At 36.8% G+C, this 27,194-nt stretch overlaps 1 protein-coding gene and 1 long non-coding RNA gene across 8 annotated transcripts in view; one reads left to right on the top strand and one right to left on the bottom strand.

The window, feature by feature from the left end:
* LOC309605658 overlaps nt 1-27,194 on the top strand; it is a 438,958-nt gene that overhangs the window by 8,212 nt on the left and 403,552 nt on the right. The window lies entirely within an intron of this gene.
* The window catches only part of RGS7 (regulator of G protein signaling 7), a 600,338-nt gene that overhangs the window by 226,001 nt on the left and 347,143 nt on the right, over nt 1-27,194 (bottom strand). Inside the window, exon 3 of one of the 7 annotated variants that reach the window (XM_082340982.1) lies at nt 5,019-5,082. The exons of the other annotated variants lie outside the window; for them this stretch is intronic. Coding sequence (XP_082197108.1) covers nt 5,019-5,082 — 64 coding nt within the window. The remainder of the gene's footprint in view (nt 1-5,018; nt 5,083-27,194) is intronic. 7 annotated transcript variants of the gene reach the window in all.

Genomic DNA, 27,194 nt, shown 5'->3' with positions numbered 1-27,194 from the left:
AACAAAATTCATAAACCCTTAGCCAGACTCATCAAGAAAAAAAGGGAGAGGACTCAAATCAATAAAATTAGAAATGAAAAAGAAGTTACAATTCAAAACATAGAAATTCAGGGGATCATAAGAGACTACTACAAGCAACTATATGCCAATAAAATGGACAACCTAGAAGAAATGGACAAATTTTTAGAGAGGTACAACCTTCCAAGACTGAACCAGGAAGACATAGAAAATATGAACAGACCAATCATGAGTACTGAAATTGAAACTGTGATGAAAAATCTTCCAATAAACAGAAGTCCAGGACTAGATGGCTGGACAGGCGACTTCTATCAAACATTTAGAACAGCTAGCGCCTATCCTTCTCAAACTCTCCGAAACAATTGCAGAGGGAGGAACACTCCCAAAAGTGTTCTATGAGGCCACCATCACCCTGATACCAAAACCAGACAAAGATATCACAAAAAAAGAAAATTATAGGTCAACATCACTGATGAACTAGACACAAAAATCCTCAACAAAATACTAGCAAACTGAATCCAACAACACATTAAAAGGATCATACACCATGATCAAGTGGGATTTATCCCAGGGCTGCAAGGATTTTTCAATATCCACAAATCAATCAGTGTGATACACCACATCAACAAACTGAAGAATGAAAACCATATGATTATCTCAATAGATGCAGAAAAAGCTTTTGACAAAATTCAACAGCAATTTATGATAAAAACTCTCCAGAAAGTGGGCATAGAGGGAACATACTTCAATATAATAAAGGCCATATATGACACACCCACAGCTAACATCATTCTCAAAGGTGAAAAACTGAAAGCATTTCCTCTAAGATCAGGAACAAGACACAGATGTCCACTCTCACCACTTTTATTGAACATAGTTTTGGAAGTCCTAGCCACGGCAATCAGAGAAGAAAAAGAAATAAACGGAATCCAAACTGGTAAAGAAGAAATAAAACTGTCACTGTTTGCAGATGACATGATACTATACATAGAAAATGCTACCAGAAACTACTAGAGCTCATCAATGAATTTGGTAAAGTTGCAGAATACAAAATTAACACCCAGAAATCTCTTGAGTTCCTATTCACTAACAATGGAACATCAGAAAGAAAAATTAAGGAAACAATCCCATTTATCATCACATCAAAAAGAATAAAATACCTAGTAATAAACCCACCCAAGGAGGCAAAAGACCTGAAGCAAGAAAACTATAAGATACTGATGAAACAAATCAAAGATGACACAAACAGATGGAGAGATATCACATGTTCTTGGGTTGGAAGAGTCAGTATTTTCAAATTGACAATACTACCCAAAGCAATCTACAAATTCAATGCAATCCCTATTAAATTACCAATGCCATTTTTCACATAATTAGAACAAAATATTTTACAATTTGTATGGAAACACCAAGGACCCTGAATTGTCAAAGCGATCTTGAGAAAGAAAAACAGAGCTGGAGGAATAAGGCTCCCAGACTTCAGACTATACTACAAAACTACAGTCATCAAAACACTATGGTACTGGCACAAAAACAGAAATATAGATCAATGGAACAGGATAGAAAGTCCAGAGGTAATCCCACACATCTGTGGTCACCTAATCTATGACAAAGGAGGAAAGAATATACAATGGAGAAAATACAGTCTGTTCAGTAAGTGGTGCTCGGAAAACTGGACAGTTACATGTAAAAAAAAATTGAATTAGATCACTCTCTAACACCATACACAAAAATAAATTCATAATGGATTAAAGACCTAAATGTAAGACTGAACACTATAAAACTCTTAGAGGAAAACATAGGCCAAACATTCTTTTACATAAATCACAGCAATATCTTATTTGATCCACCTCCCAGAGTAATGAAAATAAAAACAAAAATAAACAAATGGATCCAATTAAACTTAAAAGCTATTGCACAGCAAAGGAAACAATAAATAATACAAAAAGACAACGCTCAGAATAGGAGAAAATATTTGCAAATGAAACAACCAACAAGGGATTAATCTCCAAAATATACAAATAGCTCATGCAGCTCACTATCGAAAAACTAACAACCCAATCAAAAAATGGGCAGAAGATCTAAATAGACATTTCTCCAAAGAAGACATACAGATGGCCAACAGGCACATGAAAAGATGATCAACATCACTATTTATTAGAGAAATGTAAATCAAAACTACAATGAGGTATCACCTCACACCAGTCAGAATAGCCATCATCAAAAAATCTAGAAACAATAAATCCTGGTGAGGGTGTGGAGAAAACAGAACCCTCCCACACTGTTGGTGGGAATGTAAATTAGTACAGCCACTATGGAGAACAGTATGGAGGTTCTTTAAAAAAAAACTAAGAATAGAGTTACAATATGATCCAGCATTCCCAATCCTTGTCATATACCTGGAGAAAACCATACTTCAAAAAGATACGTGCACCCCATTGTTCATTGAAGCAGTATTTACAACAGCCTCAACATGGAAGCAACCTAAATGTCTATCAACAGAGGAATGGATAAAGAAGATGTGGTACATATACGCAATGGAATATTAGCCACAAAAAAGAACAAAATAATGCCATTTGCAGCAACATGGATGGACCTAGAGATTGTCACATTAAGTGAAGTAAGTCAGACAGCAAAAGACAAATATGACATCACTTATATGTGGAATCTAAAAAACGGTATAAGTAAACTTATTTACAAAACAGAAATAGAGTCACAGATGTAGCAAACAAACTTATGGTTACAGGGGGCAAAGCGGAGGAGGGATAAATTGGGAGGTTGGGATTGATATATACACACAACTATATATAAAATAGAAAAATAATAAGGGCCTATTTTATAGCATAGGGAACTCTACTCAATACTCTGTAATTGCCTCTATGGGAAAAAACCGAGTGGATATTTGTATATGTATGATTCGCTTTACTCTACAGCTGAAACTAACACAACATTATAAATCAACTATATTCCAATAAAATTTTTTTTAAAATTAAAAAAAAAATAAAGTGATTAAAGGGAAAAATCCTACAAATGAAGAATGCCTAGCGAGGCTCCCATTCAAATTCTACAGCGAAATCGAAAGCTTTACAGAAAAGCAAAAGCTAAGGGAATTCATCGCCACCAAACCAGCTTACAACAAATCCTAAAGGAACTTCTCTAGGTGGAAAAGAAAAGGACACAACTAGAAACATGAAAATCATGGATGGGAAAGCTCACCAGTAAAGGCAAACATACAGTAAAAGTAGGAAATCATCCACACACAAATATGGTATCAAAACCAGCAATCATGAGAAGTGTACATCACTTATATGTGGAATCTCAAACAGTGATGCAGGGATATATTAGGACTTTGGGATTAACCTATACACACTACTATATATAAAATAGATACTCAACAAGGCCCTACTGTATATCACAGGGAACTCAATATTCTGTAATATCTATATGAGAGAAGAATATGAAAAAGAATGGATATATGTATATGTATAACTGAATCACTTTGCTGTATAACTGCAAGTAATACAAAATTGTAAATCAACTATACTCCAATATAAAATAAAATTGAAATTTAAAAAAAAACCCTTGCAGCTCACTAATTTGAAAAGATTATGTGTTAATTAGGGGGGTAATTTAGGCCAGCTTTCTATTGTGCCCATATTAAAAAAGCAAGTGTGATGCTCTCATCCCTATATCAAGAATAGAGTAGGTCAAAGCAACCACTGATTGCAAATTAAAATGTTAATTTCTACCCATGTTACTTTTTGATAAATTCCTATTGAGAGCTACTGATGATTTTAGAAACTTTGAAGGGCTGCAATAGCTTTCATTCTATTGAGTACCCAGGAATCAGCCTCAGGGGGCAACTGGTTTCAGGCTCTATTGTGAGGAAGTCTAAAGTATTCTCCGGAAGAGTGAATGCCTTCTCTTGGCTTCAGAGAAAAAATATTTCAACACATGAAATGCAAAGTACTTGAAGGCAAGTGATGTACTCGCAAATGCACACAAATAGTTGAGGATATGGGCTTTCAAGGAAAGTTAAAATACACAATATTTGAAAAAGACAGGCCAGTGGTTAATAGGCAGTAGTGCTATCTATGCTTTATTGAACACTTACGAAGTGCCTATGACTGATTCAAAGCCCTTCTATGTATTAGGCATTTTAATCCTCACAACAATCCTTTAGATGCTATCCTTATCCAGGTTCACAGCTAATAAAAGTAAAACAGATATTTTCCCAAGGTTACACAGCTAGTAAGCTGAGGTTCAAACCCTCAGTCCAATACCAGGTTCATGCTCTTAACCACTTAGAGTGCCCAGGGCTCTTGAGGCTGTGGCAGGGAACTTTTCATATTCTGCACTGCTGAAAATCACTAAAACCAAACTTCTGCGAGGGAGTATTGTCTTTTTCCTTTATCTGTGCCTGGAGAACCACAGAGATGAAGCATGTATAAAAAAGGGAAATTATAATAAAAAAGATTTTTTTTGAATGGAGGCTACTACACTTCATAATAAGAACATAACTATCACAGGGATCATTTTCAATGAATTCAGTTATCTGATGGAGCTACTAAAATACAGAACCCAAATGCCCAAATGTCTACTAGATAATTAACAAAATCAATACTCTAATCAATAGCATACTACCTTTCTAGAAGTGAGGGCATGCTAGCATGAAAACTGAATCACAATGGGATGATAAATTCCTCAGGTGAAATACAGTCTAAATTCTTTATGCTCTTTATCCAGTACATAGTATAAATGGCATATGGTGATGTAGGCATATATTCTAAATGTAGCAGTACTGGATAGATACTGTCAAGTTGTCTCTTTAATATATTTTTAAACTTCTTTGTAGTCATAAAAATTGGTAAATATAATTAAACAAGCAATTATTTGGTTAGTATCTGCTTCCACCACCTGAATGTTAAGCTCTGGATGGGCAGTGGCCACCTTCCTAACAATGAACCAGATAGGCAAGGTCATGGGCTGGCTATACTTACATTGTAGTGAAGGAGACAGACAATTGTAGTATGGCATAAATGAAATTATTTCAGATACAAAGCACTGTGAAGAAAATAAAAAAAGATCCTGTGAATGAGAGGCACTACTAAATGACAGGGACATGTTAACAATCTTCCCTTTGACCAAGAAATCACCTTATTGAATTGAAAGTGTCTACATTAAGTTGTCTTCTAGGAGAGAGTTTGGAACTCATACTCAGTTTGTAGAAATAAGTACAATTATAGTGTGTGCATATCCAAACCTTTAATGTTTTAATATTATACTTGTTATACAGCTACAGATGATGTGTAGTTAGAGAATAGAAAAAGCTAGCATGGTACACAGACCATGCCATTGGATTCACTTCTGTATTAGATTTTCTTTTTTTTTAAGCCTTATTCTTTTTTAAATTTTATTTATTTATTTATTTATGGCTGTGTTGGGTCTTCGTTTCTGTGCGAGGGCTTTCTCCAGTTGTGGCAAGTGGGGGCCACTCTTCATTGCAGTGCGCGGGCCCCTCACTATCGCGGCCTCTCTTGCCGCGGAGCACAGGCTCCAGACGTGCAGGCTCAGTAATTGTGGCTCACGGGCCCAGCTGCTCTGCGGCATGTGGGATCTTCCCAGACCAGGGCTCGAACCCGTGTCCCCTGCATTGGCAGGCGGACTCCCAACCACTGCGCCACCAGGGAAGCCCTGTATTAGATTTTTGAGCCAGGAATAGAGACTGAGGATGAGATGGAGGAGAGCCCGAAGAGCATAGCACCGCAAAAGCCAACTAAAGGAAGTGTTCCAGCCAAGAGATGCTGCTTAAGAGTCAAGTAAGATGAAAGCAAAGAAGGTGGAGACCAGTGAGAATGTACGGAGGCATGGTTAGTTCTGTTGAGGGTATAGATACCTTTGGATAGGTAAAAAGGGAGAGAACAAGTAAAGAGACACAAACCAGACATGAAGGAGTCAAAAACAATATTCAACAATTTTATCTTTGAGGGGCTTACCATCTGGGTAGTGAGGACAAATTCATAACAAGCTTTGAAGGATACAAGACTTGATCTATATTTTAAAGAAACTAAGAATTAGATGCATGGAGAGAGGGAGAAAGGACGTTCTAGGCACAGGTTTGACCAATGTCGGTAGGTAGGAGAAATCAGTTGCTCTGTTGGGCTGCAACATTATCCTCAGGATAATGGAGGGTAAGACTGAAGAGGTAGAAGTGAAGGGGATAAGAAGAGTTTTGGAGTTGGCTAAGTAGGGTTGTAGGGTGAGGTTTTTGAAGTGGAAAAAAAAAAGCAGAAATTAGAGGAAGATGTTCTACCAGGTGGCACAAATCCAACGATTTTTTCACTGACAAAATTACTAAGAAAAAAAGAGTAACAATCCAGTAAAATAGACAGCACCCAATTTTTTTAGCTTCAGGCACAGACATGAATACTCACTTTAAGTGCTTTTTTATGAAATTAAAAAATGCATGTAATTATGTTCATTCATTCTAAACATAACCCCTCCCCAAATCTACCTTTTTAATAAAAAAATTTTTTTAAAAAGGCTGACATGGGGCTTGGAATTGTGGTTTAAAATGATTTGGGTGTCAAGTCAAATATTTTGTAAATGAGCTTCTGCCCATCTGCTATAGAGCCTGTTGTTGCCATTTGATCAGAATATTCCAAGTGTAGTGGCATGTGAAAATTAAGAAATTTAATACTTTAAGCCTTTAAGATGAATGTTACAATATCTGAACGAGAATAAACTCCATGATTATTCAATTACCTTGCATCTGAGGGTCTTATTTCCCATCAGTTTTCCCAGCATACTGATCTATTTACTGCTAAATAGAATAATTCCCCCTAACGGGGATAACATACTCTTACTGACAGCTTGTCTCTAAATTCTTTGATTTTACAGTATTGATAGACAAATATATTATACAGATGTGGTTGCCTGTGTGCATCAATTATGATGTAAACAGCAGCTGCCAAAAATACTGTATTAGCCTAAACTTATTTCATTTCTCTTTGTTGGTGTTCACCTTCTTAAATATAGTTGGTTGTGGCAATCTGTGAAATGAAGAGGCACAAATATCAGACACCTCCATTTTACTGATGATGGTTCTACAGCCTTCTTCTGATGGCTTTCTTGAATGATGCACATCACAACATACAGCTTCCATGTTTGTCCAAGAGCCTTTGATTAAGCTATTACACTGAGCATAAAGATTACTCTTCTTAGACTGCCACTTTCTCACTAATGCTTGGCAATTTATTTAAAGGAATAGCCAGGTGTAGTTCCCCTCCTACTCCATCCAGGCAATGACAAAACTGGATTGACTGGGAGGCTTAAAGGTGGTTTCTTTTTTTCTTTTCCATCAGCCATGATCTGTTGAGACAACAGGTGCATCTGATACTGACTGAAAGATTTGAGTTTATTTTCTCCCCCAGAGCATTGGAATCAATTTAAGCTGGTCTGTTTTTACCACAATTGATGTAATTTTTCTAAAAAAATATATATACACACACACACACACACACCCCTCAGGAGATGGCTCCACCTCCCATCCAGCTGTGCAAATCCAAACCTAGAGTCTCCTTGATCTTTCTTTTCCTCAGCCCCCATCATCAGCATATCCTTTTGGCTCTGTCAGCAAAAGAATTTCAAAACCTGACTCTTTCTCATCTCCACTGTCACTACCCTAGTCTAAGCAACCATCATCTTTCTCCTGGACTATGCCATGGGACTTTTATTGGGTCTCCTAGTTTCCATTCCTCCTCCTAAAGCCAGTTTCCACACAACAGCCAAAGTAATATTTAAAACATGCTCCTCTTTAGAAAATCCTCTCCACATAGTACCAAAGATGGAAGCTGACAGTCTAAGGTTGTGATCAGGGCATGGGGAGGGCTCAGTTGGGCCAGCCCAAGTCACACCTACACCTTTGACAGGGAACACACTGGGTCCACTCATAGCTCCACAATAGCACCCTATTGCTTCCATGGCCAAAGGGGTTCTCATCTGTGAGGGACAGAGCAAGCCCAGCCCAGAAGGGCATCTGAATGGGGCGGGGATGTCGTTACTCGTGCTTATGGAGGCAGTGCATCAGAAGTGGTGCGGGATGCTAACTGGGGCTGGGATCATCACCAAAACCTGTACCTAGACTCATGCTGAGTGTCTGCTCCAGCACTGCTCCAACTGGGGGCAAAGGTGCCAGAGTGGACAGAGCATACTTAGACAGAAAGGAGCCAGCTTGCACTCAAATCTCAAGGCTTCTACTTCAGCAACTTGAGTTTGAACCCTAATGCCAATAGGGTAATGTTGGCCACTCAGCATGGAAGAAGCCTGGCTCACACCTGGCCCTGGCTCAAGGACTCCCATATCCAGCCTCAACACCTACCAAGTGATAGCTGCCAGCACACCCAGGGGGAAGATGTGACCCATGCTCATGTCAGATCAAGCTCTCCTACAAAAGGCACTGGGCACACATAGACTGTATAGGGATGCTCCCACAAAAGGACACCCCTTCAAGACTGGAATAGGTAATGGTTTCACCTAATTTCAAAGAGGCAGAGAAAGATAATCAAAATGAGAAGACAGATGAATTTGTTTCAATTGAAAAAACAAGAGAAACTAACTACTGAAACAGAAATAAATAATCTATCAGATAAAAAGTTCAAAGCATTAGTAATAAGAATGCTAACTGAATTACAGAAAAGAATAGAGGAACACAGTGAGAATTTTAATAAGGAACTAGAAAATATAAAAGAGACCCAGTTGGAAATAAAGAATACAGTAACTGAAATGGAAAACATACTAAAGGGAATGAACAGCAGACTAAGTGAAACAAAAAAACACATAAGTGAAATGGAAGAAAGAATAATGGGAATCACCCAATCAGAACAGCAAAAAGGAAAACATATTTTTAAAAAATATGAACCATTTAAGGTCCTCTGGGACAACATAAAGCATATAAACATTCACATTATAGGGGTCTCAGAATTAGAAGAGAGAGAGAAAAGGGTCGATAATGGATGTGATGAACTTACGGCCGAAAAATTCCAGAACATTAAGAAGGAAACAGATATCCAGGTACAGGAAGCACAGAGATGAACTCAAACAGACCCAAACCAAGACACATCATAACTAAAATGGCAAAAATTAAAGATAAAGAGAGAATTCTAAAGGAAGCAAAAAACAAACAAACAAAGAGTGATATAAAAGGTAACCCCCATAAGGCTATCAACTGATTTTTCTACAGAAAATTTGCAGGCCAGAAGGGAGTGGCATTATATATTTCAAGTGCTCAAAGGGAAATATGTGCAGCCTAGGATACTTTACCCAGTAAGATTATCATTCCGAATTGAATGAGAGATAAAGGACTTTTCAGACAAGCAACAACTAAGTGTTCATCAATACTAAACCTACATTAAAAGAACTTTTAAAGGGTCTTCTCTATGCGGAAAAAAAAAACTACAACAAGAGGTATCTATAGGAAAAGAAAAATCCCACTAGAATGACAAACATATAGATAAAGCCTGAGGATCCACCACTTAAATAAGCTAGTATGAAGATTAAAAGACAAAAATTGTAAGGTCAAATATAACTACAAGAAACAGTGAAGGGATAAACATGGAGATATAAAATATGACATCAAAAACATAAAATATGGGGAGGGGTGTTAAAATGTAGATATTTTAGAATGTGTTTGAATTTAAATGACTACTAGTTTAAAAGAAATAGATACAGTTATAAGTCAACACATATGAGCCCCATGGAAACCACAAATAGAAAACTTACACAAAAACTAGAGAGAAAACAAGATACACAAAAACTAGAGAGAAAGGAAAACAAGCATACCACTAAAGAAAACCACAAAGGAAGAAACTAAAAGAAGAAGAAAAGAACAGAGAAGAACTACAAAAATGACAAGAAAATAAGTAGCAAAATGAGAGTAAGTACATACCTATCAGTAATCACTTTAAAGGTCAATGGACTAAATGATCCAATCAAAAGACAAAATGTGGCTGATTGGGTAAAAAACAAGACCCATCTATATGCTGCTTATGAGAGACTCACTTCAGAGCAAAAGACACACACAGACTGAAAGTGAGGGTAGAGAAAAAGATATTCACTGCAAATGGAAATGAAAAGAAAGCCAGCATAGCAATAATCATGTCAGACAACATAGTCTTTAAAACAAAGTCTATAACAAAAGACAAAGAAAGGTATGAAATAATGATAAAATGGTCAATACAAGAAGGGGATATAACACTCATTAACATATATGCACCTAATGTAGGAGCACATAAATATATAAATCAAATATTAACAGACATAAAATGAGAAATTGACAATGATGCAATTATAGTAGGGGATTTTAATACCCACTTACACCAATGGACAGATCATGCAAACAGAAAATCAATAAGGAAACTGTGGTCTTAAATGACACATTAGACGTACAGAACTTAATAGATATATACAGGATATTCCATCAAAAAACAGCAGAATAAACATTCTTTTCTAGTGCACTTGAAGCATTCTCCAGGATAGATCACATCCTAGGCTACCAAACAAGTGTCAACAACCTTAATATGATAGAAATTATCTGAAGCATTTTTTCCAACCAGAATGATGTGAAACTAGAACTCAATTACAGGAAGAAAAATGGGAAAATCACAAACATGCAGAGACTAAACAACATGCTACTAAAAAACCAATGGATCAGTGAAGAAATCCAAGAGGAAATCAGAAAATACCTCGAGGCAAATGAAAATGGAAACACAACTTTCCAAAATCTATGGAATGCAGCAAAAGCAGTTCTAAGTGGAAAGTTAGAGGTATACACACCTACCTCAGGAAACAAGAAAAATCTCCAATAAGCACCCTAAACTACAATCTAAAGGAATTAGAAACAGAAGAACAAACAAAACCCAAAGTCAGCAGAAGGAAGTTAATAATAAATAATGGAAAGGACATCAATAAAATAGACATTCTCCCTCAAAAAACTAATAAAAAACATAAGTGAAACCAAAAACTGTTTTTTGAAAAGATAAACAAAATTGATAAGCCAGGTTCATTAAGAAAAAAAGAGAGAGGACCCAAATAAACCAAATAAGAAATGAAACAGGAGAAATAACAACCAATATCATAGAGACACACAAAAAAATCATAAAAGAATACTACAAACAGTTATAGGCCAACAAATTGGACAACTTAGAAGGAATGGACAAAGTTTTAGAAACATATGACCTTCCAAGACTGAATCGAGGAAGAAACAGACCATCTGAACAAACTGATCACTAATAGTGCAATAGAATTTGTAATTTTAGAACTCCCAGCAAACTAAAGTCCAGGACCAGACAGCTTCACAGGGGAAATCTACCAAACATAAAAAGAAGAGCTAATACTAATCCTACTGAAACTATTCCAAAAAATTGAAGAGGAAGAAATATTCCCAAATTCATTCCACAAGGCCACAATTACCCTGATACCAAAATGAGACAAACACCCTACTAAAAAAAAAAAAAAAAAAAAAAAAGAAGAAGAAGAAAGAAAATTACAGGGCAATATATCTCATGAATATATTGCAGTAGATGCAAAAATCCTCAAGAAAAGATTAGCAAACTGAATTCAACAATATATTAAAAGGATCATACACCATGATCAAGTGGGATTTACTCCAGGAATCCAAGGATGTTTCAATACCCACAAATCAATCAAGGTGATATACCACATTAAAGGAAGAGTAAAAATCACATGATCGGGCTTCCCTGGTGGCGCAGTGGTTGAGAATCTGCCTGCCAATGCAGGGGACGCGGGTTCGAGCCCTGGTCTGGGAAGATCCCACATGCCGCGGAGCAACTCGGCCCGTGAGCCACAATTACTGAGCCTGCGCGTCTGGAGCCTGTGCTCGGCAACGAGAGGCCGCGATAGTGAGAGGCCCGCGCACCGCGATGAAGAGTGGCCCCCGCTTGCCACAACTAGAGAAAGCCCTCGCACAGAAACGAAGACCCAACACAGCCATACCATACATACATACATACATACATAAAAAGAATGTAAGCAGACAAGAATAGCATTAAAAAAAATAAAAAATAATTTAAAAAAAAAAAAAAAAAAAAAAAAAAAAAAAAAAAAAATCACATGATCATCTCAATAGATGCAGAAAGTGCATTAGACAAAATTCAATATCCATTCATGATAAAAACTCTCTTCAAAGTTTGTACAGAGGGAACATATATCAACATAATAAAGACCATTTATGACAAACCCACAGCTAACATCACATTCAACAGTGAAAAACTCTTCCTCTAAAATTAGGAACAAGAAAAGGTTGGCCATTCTCAGCAGTTCTATTTAACATAGTATTGGAGGGTCTAGCTATGGCACTCAGACAAGAAAAAGGCATCCACATTGGAAAGGAAGAAGTAAAATTCTCAGTATTTGCAGATGACATGAAACTATATATAGAAAATCCTGATGTCTCCACCAAAAAACTATGAGAACTAATAAATGAACTCATAAAGTTGTAGGATACAAGATTAATACCTAGAAATCTGCTGCTTTTCTATACATTCTTAAAGAACTATCAGAAAGAGAAAGCAAGAAAATAGTCCCTTTTAAAATCACATCAAAAAGAATAAAATACCTAGGAATAAACTTAATTGAGAAGGTGAAAGACCTATTTTCTGAAAACTGTAATACATGGATGAAGGAAATTAAAGATGATACAAAGAAATGGAATGGTATCCTGTGTTCATGGATTGGAAGAATTAATTTTGTTAAAATGTCCATATTACCAAAAGCAATCTACAGATTTAGTGCAATCCCTATGAAAATACCCTTGACATTTTCACAGAACTAGAACAAATAATCCTAAAATTTCTACAGATCTACAAAATTCCCCCAATTGTCAAAGCAATCTTGAGAAAAAAGAATGAAGCTGGAGGTATCACACTCCCTGACTTCAGACTACATTACAAAGCTACCATAATCATAAAGGCATGGTACAGGCACAAAAACAAAACCAAAAACACCAACAAAACAAACAAACACACAAACAAGTGGAACAAAATAGAGAGCCCAGAAATTAACCCACGCACTTATGGTCATTAATCTATGACAAAGGAAGCAAGACTGTACATGGTGAAAGTCTCTTCAATAAGTGGTGCTGGAAAAACTGGACAGCTACATGTAAAAGAATGAAATTAGAACACTTTCTCACACCATATACAAAAACAAGCTCAAAATGGATTAAAGACCTAAATGTAAGAGCTGAAACTATACTCCCAGAATAAAACATAGGCAGAACACACTTTGCCATAAACGACAGCAATATTTTTTATGGATCTCTCTCCTAAGACAAAAGAAACAAAAGCAAAAATAAACAAATGGGACCTATTTGAACTTAAAAGCTTTTGCAAAGCAAAGGAAACCATTGACAAAAGAAAAAGACAACCTACTAAATGGAAGAAAATATTTCCAAATGATATTACAGATAAGGGGTTAATATCCAAAATATTTAGACAGCTCATGGAACTCAATATCAAAACAAAAAAACAAAAACCAAACAACCCAATTAAAAAGTAGGCAGAAGACCTGAATAGACTTTTTCCAAAGAAGGTATATAGATGGCTAACAGGCACATGAAAAGATGTTCACCATCACTAATAATCAGAGAAATGAAAATCAAAACCATAATGAGATATTTCCTCACACCTGTCAAAATGGCTATCATCAAAAAGTCTACAAAAAAACAAATGTTGGTGAAAGTGTGGAGAAAACGGAACCCTAGTACACTGTTGGTAGACATGTAAATTGGTACAACCACTATGGAAAACTGTATGGAGGTTCTGCAAAATACTAAAAATAGAACTACCATATGGTCCAGCAATTCCACTCCTGGGTATATAGCCAAAGAAAATGAAAACACTAATTCATCAAAAAGATACATGCACCTCAATGTTCATTATTTACAATAGCCAAGATATGGAAGCAACCTGTGTCCATCAACACATAAATGGATAAAGAAGATGTGATATACATATATATCTCCATACACAAAATGGAATATTACTCAGCCATAAAAAACAAAATTCTGCCATTTGCAACAACATGGATGGACCTAGAGAGAATTATGCTTAGTGAAATAAGTCAGAAAAAGACAAATACTCTATGTTACATTTGGAATCTAAAAAATAAAAAGAAAAAAGAATGAATACAACAAAATAGAACCAGACTCACAGATATAGAGAACAAACTAGTGCTTACCATTGGTGTGGGGAAAGGGAGGAGGGACTAGATAGGAGTAGGAGATTAAGAGATACAAACTACTATGTATAAAATAAATAAGCAGCAATGATATATTGTACAGCACAGGGAAATATAGCCATTATTTTTTAACAATTTAGATTGAGTATAATCTATAAAAATATGGAATTACTATGATGTACACCTGAAACTAATATAAATCAACTCTACTTCAATTAAAAACTGATTTTTTCAGTTCTTATATAATCTTCAGGTATTCCAAAAATTCATGGGTTTGGTATTCATTTGGTATTTGGTATTCATTTCTTGCCTCCATATCTATAATCCTCTCTCTAAATAAGTTAACACAAGTAAAGAATTTAGAGCAGTTTCTTTCACAGAGTAAATGCTCAAAATATTAATTGTTAATATAATTAATTGTTTTAACCTCTTCTTTTTCTCTAAATTCAGGCAGCTTTATCACTGACTCAGCTTTGAAGTGTTGATTCTTTGAGTTTTAATGAGCTTTTAATTTCTGCAATGGCAATTACTTTCTCTTTAGTTTCTTTCCTTAATGTGGCTAGTTCCCTTTACATCAAATTCTCTTGTGTATTCATCTCATCTTTGATTTTTTTCATTCAGAACATTAGATGATATGTTTTAAATTTTATTAAAGTCCTTCATGTTGTAAAATACTTGTCTAAATTTTCTTCTACTTCCTTGAATGTGCTTTCTTCTCAAATGTGTTCTTAAATCAATATTTTGCATGGTAGACTCCTTTCTTTTACTTTTTGGCCACATTTTGCATAAATTTAGAACAGGTAAGTTATGTTATTCTAGGTAGGTTTGAATAATAAGGGTATTCCATGCAAGCCTGCTTTGCCCAAAACTAGAATGGATGCCTTCCCCTTGAAACTCATCCTTGTTTTCCTGTTTATTGTTCGAAAAATATCTTTGGAACATGACCAAGAAGGCTAGAATCCATGTTTCTACTTTTTAAAAAGTCTTTCAAGAGGGATATAGTCAAAGAAGAAAAAGGGACCCTTGGGAGTCAAGGGATTCTGTATTTTCTATCTCCTCCAACAATTCATCTGAATACCCAGCAACCTGGGCCAGCTCTACAAAATTGAAAATGTGCTCTGGTGTGTAAAAGGTACCTTTGGGATTTTAACTTGTTTCATTACTTGGGGAAGGGCAGGCAAACTTTTTATGAGATCCTTGTGGTTTATGAGTTTAGAATTTTTCAGTTTCCCTCAACATTTCATTTTCTGTTGTTATTTTGGGCAGAGCCATTTGATCCTTAAATATTTGTCTCTTTCCTTAACTGGCCAAAGGAAGGAATAATCAATTTTGTGGTGTCATTCAAATGAAAACCTTGAAAAACCATGTATTTTTAATGGAGGGAAAGAACTTCAAGTAAATTACTTCATGTCTTCCTTGAACTGCCTACACCCATATTCTTTTTTTTTTTTTTAATTTTTTAATTTATTATTTATTTATTATTTTTTTATTTTTGGCTGTGTTGGGTCTTCGTTTCTGTGTGAGGGCTTTCTCCAGTTGCGGCGAGTGGGGGCCACTCTTCATCGTGGTGCGCGGGCCTCTCACCATTGCGGCCTCTCTTGTTGTGGAGCACAGGCTCCAGACGCGCAGGCTCAGTAGTTGTGGCTCACGGGCCCAGTTGCTCCGCGGCATGTGGGATCCTCCCAGACCAGGGCTCGAACCCGTGTCCCCTGCATTGGCAGGCAGACTCTCAACCACTGCGCCACCAGGGAAGCCCCACCCATATTCTTGATCTGTCAAAATCTGAGTGCCACTACCCGTGGCACCATTTTTAGAATTCTTTCCTGAAAGATCTCACTGCAGTGATCTCTCACAATGGAAACTACCTCTCAAACGCTCAGGCCTTTCTTTTAGTTTGATACAAAGTGTTCTATAGCTTAGGATAATGAAAGCATGTGATATGTTATTGAGAACTTTCTTTAGGAGGAATGTGCATTTTAAAAAATGTATTGTATTACTTCTTTCTATCCTTTCTCACGTCATATTAAGAGAGGGACAACATGAGGTCAGGTATAAAATCATAATTTTTTTCTGGAAGCTTTTCTTAGGTTTCTTAATACTCAGAAAGTTTTACAAATGAGAGGGAGACAATTAGGTATATCAGATGAGGATAAGTTTCATTGAAGCCTAAAGTTTTCAAGAGTGGTTCTCGGAGTTGTTGAAGAAGTTGAACTACTTCTAGCATATTCTATCCCCAACCCACAGTAAGTCTATTTATGGACTTACTACCCTTCCTCTCCTGAACTGTCTCATCAGACTTCAACTGTCCATGCTGATAGGCCTTTTCATAAACTTGGTATCATTCTTAAAGCGAGTAGCCTACAAGCCACAGCACTTCCTCTGGCAAATTCTTTCTTCCAGACCTTAAGTTCGCCACACCCTGACAAGCACCAATATCCACGGGGTCACAGTTAGCACCTGATGATTGTGGAATAATTACTAATCAGGGCTCTTAGCGCCGCATTTAAGCTACCTTATATCATTTTGTGGACTGGCCTAAAAAATAAAATTTTGTTAATAACACTGTCATTATAGGGAAATGCATTATATCCAAAAGACTGATTTAAAAAAACCTTTTGAAATAAAATATATTCACAATTGGGCACTTTTGTGTATTATGCTCATTTTCTTTATGTTCCTTTACCTCTTACAAATTGCAGGCCTTATGGATGGAGACAGCATCTTATCTTGTTTTATTATCCACACATACTTTGCAGGAAATTTGCTTCTCTAACAAGCAGCGGCTATCTTTTAAAGTACTCATCTCACCATTCTCAGTTTATTAATTTAATAATAATTCTACCATCACAGGAAAGGTCAGGTCATGTAAGGGCCGTGTAGTGGTTTCCAATCTCCAAAATGGACTTGTAACATATTTTAGTGAATATTTAAAATTCACTGCAGGAAGATGCTTAAGGAGCTTTGGGCTTTAAAAAGGGAAAGATGTACAAATGTTTTCCAGAAACAGTAATTACTGAGTAAATAAGAAGAAGAAGAAGAAGGAGGAGAAGAGGAAGAGATGGGGAGGAGGAAGAAGAAGGAGAAAAAGTAGTAGTAGTAGTAGTAGTAGTAGTAATAGTAGTAGTAGTAGCAGCAGCAGTAGCAGTACTAAAGTACTGAGTAAAAATATAAAATACTGAGCTCCTTGAAGACTTAGCTGAGAGGTCATTTCCTATAAGAAACTTTTCCTGAGCCTTCAGGCACCCCTAGCATCCTCAGCATAATTTGTCTCAGCACTCACTAATTATTTGAAATTATCTGAATATATGTCTGTCACTAAACTGTAACTCTTACTCACGATAGGACCACACTTTACTGATTTTCCAGGTGCTATGTGTGAAGATTAATTCTCCCTTGCAGAGTAACTCGAATGAGCTCTTCCCCAAATCTGTAGACAGAAGGTTGTCATGCTTCTCCTTAGCCACTAGCCTTGTCACTTCCTCTTTATCCTCTTCAATCTAGCAATTACCTATAAAATGGATGAGCAGTAGCCAGCAGTGTGATTGAAACTCACACAAGTTTAAATTTTACTGCTCCCAGATCCCCACACATGCTCAGAAGGAACCGGATGAAAGGAAACGCTAGTGTTCCTCCAATGGCTTGTTCCAGCAGCAGCAATTTTCTGAGCAGCCAATGGGCCCACGTCTGAGGGTCAGTCTCAGATCTGCTAAGTTGCAGAGGACTGCAGGAACTTAAAGCCTGTATTTCTGGTCTTGATTACCTTTAGGTCAGGGCAAAGAGAAATGTTATAGAGAGAACAAGTCACTTTGAGGTTTGCACTGAGGCCACACCTCTCCCAGGTTGCTACCAATCAATGACTGAGCACAATAAGTTTACTAAAATGGTCCATTCCTGAGGGACACAGGACACTGCTTGTGATTTTAGCTTGAGAACTTCCAAAGGGCATTGCTGAACTTTTCCTAGAACTGCACTGGAGACTAAGACACTTGCAGTCAACCTTCTTTCCCTCGCCCACCCTTTTACTTTCTTTCCCTTCCTTCCTTTCCTTCCTTCCTTTCCTTTCCCTCCTTCCCTTCCCTTTCCTTCCTTCCTTCCTCCCTCCACCTCTCTCTTCCCTTCTCTTTCTTTCTTCTCTTCCTTCCTCTGGCAAACATATTTTTACAACAATAGAATTCAAATCACTCAAATGTTTAAATTATTTCCTTTTTTAAATTAATTAATTAATTAATTTTTGGGTCTTCGTTGCTGTGCACGGTCTTTCTCTAGTTGCAGTGAGTGGAGGCTACTCTTCGTTGCAGTGCGCAGGCTTCTCATTGTGGTGGCTTCTCTTGTTGTGGAGCACGGGCTCTAGGTATGCGGGCTTCAGTAGTTGTGGTACGTGGGCTCAGTAGTTGTGGCTCATGGGCTTAGTTGCTCCTCAGCATGTGGGATCTTCCTGGACCAGGGCTCGAACCCATGTCCCCTGTGTTGGAAGGTGTATTCTTAACCACTGCACCACCAGGGAAGCCCTAAATTATTTCCTTTATTACACTTTTTAATGTACTTCAAACAGGGAACTCTATACTCAAACATCACTATTAGTACTTACCACTTAATAGAAGACAAGAAACACGTTCAAATGCGCAAATTAACTCATTACACTTGAATATTCAGGCAAATGAGAAATACACACCATTCAAATCTTCTCAGTGAAATAATTGTTCACAATTCTCAATGGCCTGCTAATGGCCTCTATAAACCATCATGGTATATGTGTGTGCATGTGGGGAAGTCACTACCAAATTTGAGGAGAAAGAGTCTAAGGGCGTTCCCTTGTCTCACGACAAAGTGTTCCCATGGTATTACCATGTCTCTGCTTTAGATCCATCTCTGTTCATAACCCCAGGACAGGGTCAGTAATCTGGAAACCTGGCTTAGCCTCCTTAAAACAAAACATAAAGTTCAACATCAACAATTATACCCTCATAAAAATTATTAAGGTTTTTAAAAAACTTTTAGAGAAATTTCTTGAGGAACAGATGAATCTGCTTTCCTCATACTCTCCCCTTTACCTCCAGTTGATGCCTGCATAAATCCGAGGAGAGAAGCCCACCAGTAGGGCACGGCCTCCCAGCCTCTCACTCACAGTTCATGGTGTCACTGTGACAGTATTATTATTAATACCACGTGGTACCTTTTTCAATTTAAACTCTCTGGAAGATATTAAATAAATGTGCTGAAATTTTATTTCCTAAATTTGCCAAATAATGATACATTGTGCATAACATCTTGGATGCAGCTAGAAAGTTTGCTACTAAATATATGCCTAATTTCATTGGGAAAAAAAATCACATCCATGTCAAATAACATTTGTTAAATCTCTGCACCTGCATAACTCCATACTTGTCACTCAGAATTATTTAATAACATTAAGTGGAGAGGCCACCTGGCCAAGTGTAAAAGTACACAACAGTTGTGGGTCAGGACACCTGAATTCCAGCCTTCTGTCTGATACACTGAGCTCATCACCCGGATGAGTCACCTATTCTCTTGGGGCTACAGTGTCCTCACAAATCAATCAAGAAGTCTGGGGAAATTATTGCTACTCTCCCTCTGACATAATGTCTTATGCCTCTAAGAGAATTGCACGTACAAAGTGCTCTGTTTCTCTGTTTCTCTGGTCTTTTCACCCAATTCTTAGGCACTGTGTCTGCTTTATAGGGCTGCCATAACAAAGGACCACAAACCTGGTGGCTTCCAAGAAGAGAAATGTATTGTCTCACAGTTCAGAGACTAAAAGTTTGAAATCAAAATGTCAGAAGGGCCAAGCTCCCTCTGAAATGTGTAGGAGAATCCTATTACCCTTTCCATTGACATTGTTCTGACTTTGGGGGGAATTACATGGGATTCTTTCTCCTCATTGCGTTCACATTGTCTCCTCAACTTCACGGTACTGCTAGTCATTGTTTATATTAGAAAACAGCTGCTGTTAATCATATTCACATATCTAGTGTCCCTTTCATAATAAGTTTTATTAAGTTACTTTGGAAAAATGATTGTCACTTCCATTTATCTTAACCAAACAATTCACACAAACCAGTCGCACCGCCACAAAGCTCCAACTATTCCCTTTTCACTGACAGTGTTCTGACTTTTGAGGGAAGTCCTGACAGGACCATTCAGAGACACCCCCACCCCACCATGCCTCCCAAGCTGCCATGAGACAAGGACTTCCACAGATGTCTCTGCCCCAGAGCAGCTGCACCCTCTAAGGGCAGTGTGTGCTTTAGATACCTACTTTTTTACTGGAGCCTTTGCTTTGAATTTGAATTGGTTGGGATCACGAAGAAAACAGGCATTTTCAGAAAGACAAAACTTGGTTTTTCTTATCTGGTTGCTTGCATTGAATCCCTTTATTCTTTTTTTCCTATTTTTATTTTGATGATGCTTTTTTTGTACTAGTGACAGATTAAGATTGAGAGATTAAATGTTATAAGATCCAAATTCATCTTGATAAGAGTGATGCCCTTTCATGTTGAGGTAATTTAAATATCCCCAGCCAACATTCACTAACATTTGTACAAATGTGACATTAACAGAAAATACAAAAAAGAAAGAAAATTTCAAAAATTATTTTTAGAGTCTAGAAAGCACTGCTAGATTTTGAAACATTGGGAAAAATACAGCAAACCTAAGAAATATATTCATATATTGAATCTCCTTTTCTGTCTATTACCAGAAACTTGGAAATGTTTTGCAAAAGAGGTTTTGGAATTAATCTAGCTAACGTATTTTCAAATAAAGCTGCTAGTCCTCAAAAACTAGAATTTTTAAATTATTATTATTCATAAGGAAATGTGGCCCCTCTACTAAAAAAAAGGCTGGTATTGACAAATCAGCCACACTTGAGTGGGCGAGAAGAAAAAAAATGCAACTACTATGTGTAGAACAAGAAGGAGAGGATACTCTTTTTTAGTTGGAAAGTTTACTTAGCCCCAATTTTCACTGAGTTCTGGTGAACCACCTCACTGTATGACATCAATCTTCATTTTATTCCTGAGAGTACAAGTATTTTTCAAGAGGTATTTTCAGTGTTATTGCTTTATGATAATGAATTTCTCTTCCAAATAAACATGCCTTTAGGAAGAAAGAGTATATGTTTTGGAGACACCTGGAATTTAGTCAAATATATGCAGGTATCTTTCAAGAGATTAGATTTTCACCCTAATTAGTGAGAATTAGGGTGAAAAAATTATCTTGTTCTGGCACACTAATGACATGATTAGGCTATGTTTAAGCTCAGCTGTATAGATGCTTTCTACTTATTTTCAGAAATCAGTGTTCTATCCAAAAAAAAAAAAAAAATCCACACTATGCACACCTCACAGAACAGGCAGACTCCTGCTCAGTGACCTGCAGGACACTTCCCCATCATGGCTTTGTAGATCTCTGCTTAATTTGCTTTACTGAATATTGCCCACACTGACCCTAAAAGTTGGAGACTTTTCCTAGGGTTTCCCCTGGGAAGTAGAAAAGTTATAGTTAATTTTGGGAATTTAAAAACAAAATTTCCATCACTATTTGTCAACAAAGAATACAGCAAATTCCAATTATATTCCAATGTACTCTTTGGTCACCTATTATTTCTAGATTGACTGTGAATACATTTAAATAATTCTGCATTTGGGGATTCTCCCTAACAATAAGATTCTCGATGCTCATTCACTATTGTCATCATGAGTTTTTTTGCATGCAAAAAGCATCTACTCTTCTGTGCTCAAAAATGTTCTATGACCTATGGCTGTCATGCTCAATAAATATGCATTGAATTAATGGATTTGACAGACATAAAAGAGGTATAAGAGAGTCCTTGATCTTATTAGACCTACAATAAAGTTAGGAAGAGAATATATAAAACTAAAGATTAATAAATAGTCCAGAACAATATCAAATGCAACTAAGTGCTAAACTGTGATTTGATGATGTAGTCCAGCAAAGGGAGACCACTGCACAGCAGAAGAATCAGTGAGAGCTACACAAAGGAATAAGTTTGTTTAAAATGCACAAAGCTGCCAAACTCCTGGGCAACTCCTTCCTTTAAATGCTGGTGTTTCCCTGGGTTTAGTCTTTATCCTTCTTTTCACCTCCATCTGTGTTGTTTCCCTAGATGAAAACATCCAATTCCATGGAGCACGTACCAGTGAGTCCCACTCAATATCTCTGACACCAACCTCCCCTTTGAACACCTGATTTGAAGATCCAACCATCTACTTGACAGCTCCACTTCCATGTCTAATAGGCAGCCCAAATGTACAATGTGTTTAAAACAGAACTTTTAAATTACACTTCCTGACCTGCTACTTCCCCAATACCCCAAAAATTCATTAAGAATGCCAACATCCTGCCAGTTACTTGGACCAAAACCTAGAAATCATCCTTGATTGTTCTCTTTTCTTTACTGCCCATATCCAATTCATCAGCAGATTCATTAGCACCCATATCAAATTCATCCAATCACTCTCACCCTCTTCACCATCCCTTCGTCCAAGCCATCATCCAATCTTTTGTTTAACTGGTCTCCACCTTTGCATGTCTACTGTTCAACAAGTAGAGTTGCTTTTAAATTCCTAATCAGTACTCTACTTAAAACACTCCAATGGTTTTCAATGACTAATGAAATTAGTAATTTCATTACAAATTTTCTTACTATGCTTTACAAGATCCCACGCCAGTAAATCATGAACCATTAATCATATCAGTTTGGCAGATTATGACCTACACTTAAAAAAAAATACAGCAGAATAAATACCATAGTGAATCATATGTAGTGGGATAAGTCTTTTTTGTTTTGTTTTGCTTTTCAGTTTTATCTGTATAGGCTGTGTGTGTATTTGTTTGCAATGCAAAACATATGTCTTAATACAAGTTATGCTTTTAAAAAATGTTTGCAAACCCCTGATCTACAGATCGTGTAGGTCACCTCTCCAATCTTTTCTCACACCATACTCTACCTTGTTTACTGTGCTGCAGCCTTACTGACCTTCATTCTAGCTCTCAATCAGGCAAGCCATCCCTGCTTCAGGATCTTTGCACATACTATTCAATATTACCTCTGCTTGGAATGATTTATCTTTAGATTTTTAAGTGGCTGATTCTTTCTTATTATTGATCTCAATTCAACTGTCACCTCCTAACAGGCATTGTACCTAAAGCAGTATCCTCCTTCCTGTGTTGCCTCCTATGGCTATCCCATCACCCTATTTAACCTTCCTCTTAACACTGTAGCATCTCATCTCATTCATTTACTTGTTTGTCCTTATTTTCTGCATCTCTTTTTTAGAATGTAAACCTCTATGAGTTCAGGGATCACATCTGTCTGATTTACTACTTTAACAGTGCAAAGAATACTGTTTATCATACAATAGTTTTTCAATACATACTTGTTGAACAAATAAAGGAACTAGAAGACAATTATCCTGTGGAGGCATAGCTGGGGAGATCTGTGGTCTCTCTTGGGCTTCTCAGGGCTCCATTTAGAGAAGATGATGCAGTGGGATTAGTATTCAAAACTCCTCCCTTTGGCTTTGTATTCAGTCCAAGAACCATTTAATATTCATTTCAGCATATTACTGTTAATTGTGGGGTCTGGCTTCTCCTTTCTTTATGTGTACAGGATAAATAGTTATTATTAGTCATTTAACAGGTTGAGATTTCTTTCAGGGCAATCATTATTAAAATTGTACAAATACATAAAGACATTTATTTAAAATTAAGACAGACTGACTTAATAGTTTCCATTTATCTTCTATTCACTATCATGTGTACTGCTTCTTGGAATAAGAAGAGTCCTTTTTTGCTCTTCCTCCCAATTGATTTCCTAGCCCATGCAAACATGCGCACCATTGCTATGATCAAAGTAACTTTAATCTATTTATAGAAATTCACTTTCAAGACAGTGAATTTCGCTGGCATTACTGATTTAGTTAACATTATTTTAGACACTAAGTAATTTTTTAACAAATTGTGGATATTTAACCAAATTGATAATCTTGTATAATATGTACTCTGTAAGTATTGTTTTCTCTGAATTTTCATTGCAAGTAGATGGAACATGGCTTATCAAAAACAGAGAAACCTAGACGAGACTTCAGTTATTTGGTGTCTTGGTTCCAGCTCTAACCTTAACCAGCTGATATATTTGGATAAGTCATTTAAATTCCTTGAGCCTCAGTATTCTCATTTGTACAGTAAGAGGGCTAGTTTAGGTAAAAATCCCCACTATTTATTGGGATTTATTATATTATATTAAAGCCATATTTTAAATTAATCATCAGTTAATCCTCACAAAAACCTTATGAAATAGTTATATTATTTATCCCATTTTTACATATGAGGAGGAGGCAGAGAGAGAGGAAAAGAGAGTTAAATGGTGTAGATGGTCTGAATTTAGTTAGACTGACTTCAAAATTCACACACTTATTCACCTATCTTACTATAGGATCTGTGTTCTTGTCCCTCTCTAAGAATCAAATTTACAAGTTTTGAATCCTTGGATCTTAAGTTAGCTTATCTGTATACTTAGTCTCATTCTTCTAGCAGATTGTAAACTACTTAGCTTAGTGTCTTGCATGTAGTAGTTATTCAATATTTACTTTTAAAATGGGTGGGAGTCAATGGATTCATGTGACAGTTCTTTGATAAACAAGATGAAATCTAAGCTCCACTCTAGAGTCTATGATTCAGGTATTAAACATTCTTCTTGAAGGACTTGGCTGGGTCTGCATGAATTCGCATCTGACTTACTCCTCAATCTACTGCAATCTGGTTTTCACCCCATCATGCCATTGAAAGTGCTCTTGCCAAAGTCAGCAGCAAACTTCAAAAGACATCTGAGAACATGTGATACAGTTGCTACTTCCTCACCTCCCTTGAATTGAGTGACAAAGCATTATCCTGGCTTCTCTCCCAACTCTCAGGGTGCTATCTTTATTTCAGGATCTGCATGCTTGGCCTATACCTACAATGTTGGTATCTCCCAAAGCTGGCAGAGACCCTTCTCTTACCACTTTACACACTATCCTCTGAATATCACATTTGCTCCCTTGGCTTTGCTCTACCATCTACATGCTGATGATTTTTAAATCTATACCTCTAGCCCCTATCTCTCTCATGAGATTCAGACCTGGTAAAATGGTCAAAAGTAATAATTCACTTTAAAAATATGAACACTGTGATGTATGTGTGGAGTAGGTTAGTTAGCATTTGAAGCAGCCAAATAAGGAATCCACACTCCAGGGATGGAGAGCTAACATTTGGAGCTGATCAGGGATATACACTCCAGAGGCGGCTTCAAAACTGCTTCATATAATGTTATCACAGTGTCTCCCAGAGGATTTAATTAAATAATAGTGTTAGAAATAAATTTTTATTTGTGAAATGAGTGATGTATACAAAGAAGGGGTCAAGATCCAGTAAGCGAAGCAGCCCATTCCTTTGAAGCATCACTAAGGGAGACTAGCCTTGATGGATCTATGCCTTCTCAGTTTACAAAGAAGTCTGTTGTCATCTAACTCGACCCTATAAGCTGACTGTTTCCACATTAAATCAGTTACCAAGCTCCCTTAACTCTATCACCTAAATAATTTTCAAATCCATCTGTTTCTCTCCATCTCCACTGGCACATCCAAAATCTAGGCTGCCAGCACCCTCCCACCTTTCCTAGGTCACTACAATGACTTTCTCACTGTTTTTCTGTCTCTAGTCTTGACCCTTCTACTTTATTCTCTACCCATAAGCCAAAGTAACTCTTATAAAATGGAAATCTGTATTCTAATTCCATTGTAGCTACTTACTGTAAAAAAAGGGTGATATTCAAAATATATAACTGTTAATAGTATATGCACCAACCAGTCAGAGCAAATACCAAGCTATTTACAATGAGAAACTATTATAAACACCATTTTGGACAAGCTAGGTTATTCATGCAGTTATAACCCCTGCTAGTCTGAAAACTCTGTTATGCTGTAGATTAGGTATGTCAGTGTTAACCCTGGTATCCTTAGCACCTAACTTGACATACAGTAGCCTGTTGCTGAACAAATGAAAAAATATGAATGAAGAGATACTTCAATAAATCAAATAAGGCAATAGTTTCAACATGGTTTCCAGCATCTTCGTTTCTAGAACCAATTCTTAACCTACCCTGAGGGTGGGAAGTAGTGTGGATTTAAGAAATAGTGATCTAAGACTTTAAGCTTACTAAAATTAAATCACTCTTGCTGCTTTTCTAGCCCTGATATTGAATCCCACATTCACATCTTACTCTCTCACTCTCTTGTCTCTTTAGGAAAGGGAATGATTCCCTTTCCTCCCTTCCCTCTCCACTTCCACCCCCCAGTTTGCTTCTTAAGGACTGGAGTATGCCCCAAACCTAGAGACTGAGAAGTTTCACTAACGCATGTTGACTGATATACTGGACTTAGTACAACCAAATTCTCTATTGTCTACCAAGGTTCAGTTAAGTCCAGTTCAACAAATATTTATTGAGAAACGCTTATAATACGATAATTAATGAATCACACTTTCTCTTTAAGAGCTCACTGTATATTGGTGAAAATATACACAAAAGTGGGTCATTTAATTTTAAAAAATTATCCAACAGAAAGACTAAACTCATACTTAGGATACTAGCATAACAGGGAACAAAGGATGTTGAGAAAAAATTTAGAGGAGTTTGATATAGTTGGTATAAAAAAGAAACAGAACAAGCACCAGTGGACAAATTCAGAGCTTTGTGGACTTCATTAACCTTACATTATCATTTAATATTACCTTAATTTTTATTACACTGTTGGGTTACACAATAGTTTTGTCCTCTCAATACAAGGGCCTCTAAAATTCTTAATCCATTCCTAGTAAGTGCTAAGATAGAGACATAAACA

Source organism: Balaenoptera borealis (genome assembly GCF_965194805.1).
Source record: "Balaenoptera borealis genome assembly, chromosome: 1".
NCBI classification, from domain to species: Eukaryota; Metazoa; Chordata; class Mammalia; order Artiodactyla; family Balaenopteridae; genus Balaenoptera; species Balaenoptera borealis.
Note: the sequence above shows the minus strand (reverse complement) of the source record. Positions and strands in the feature narration are given on the sequence as shown.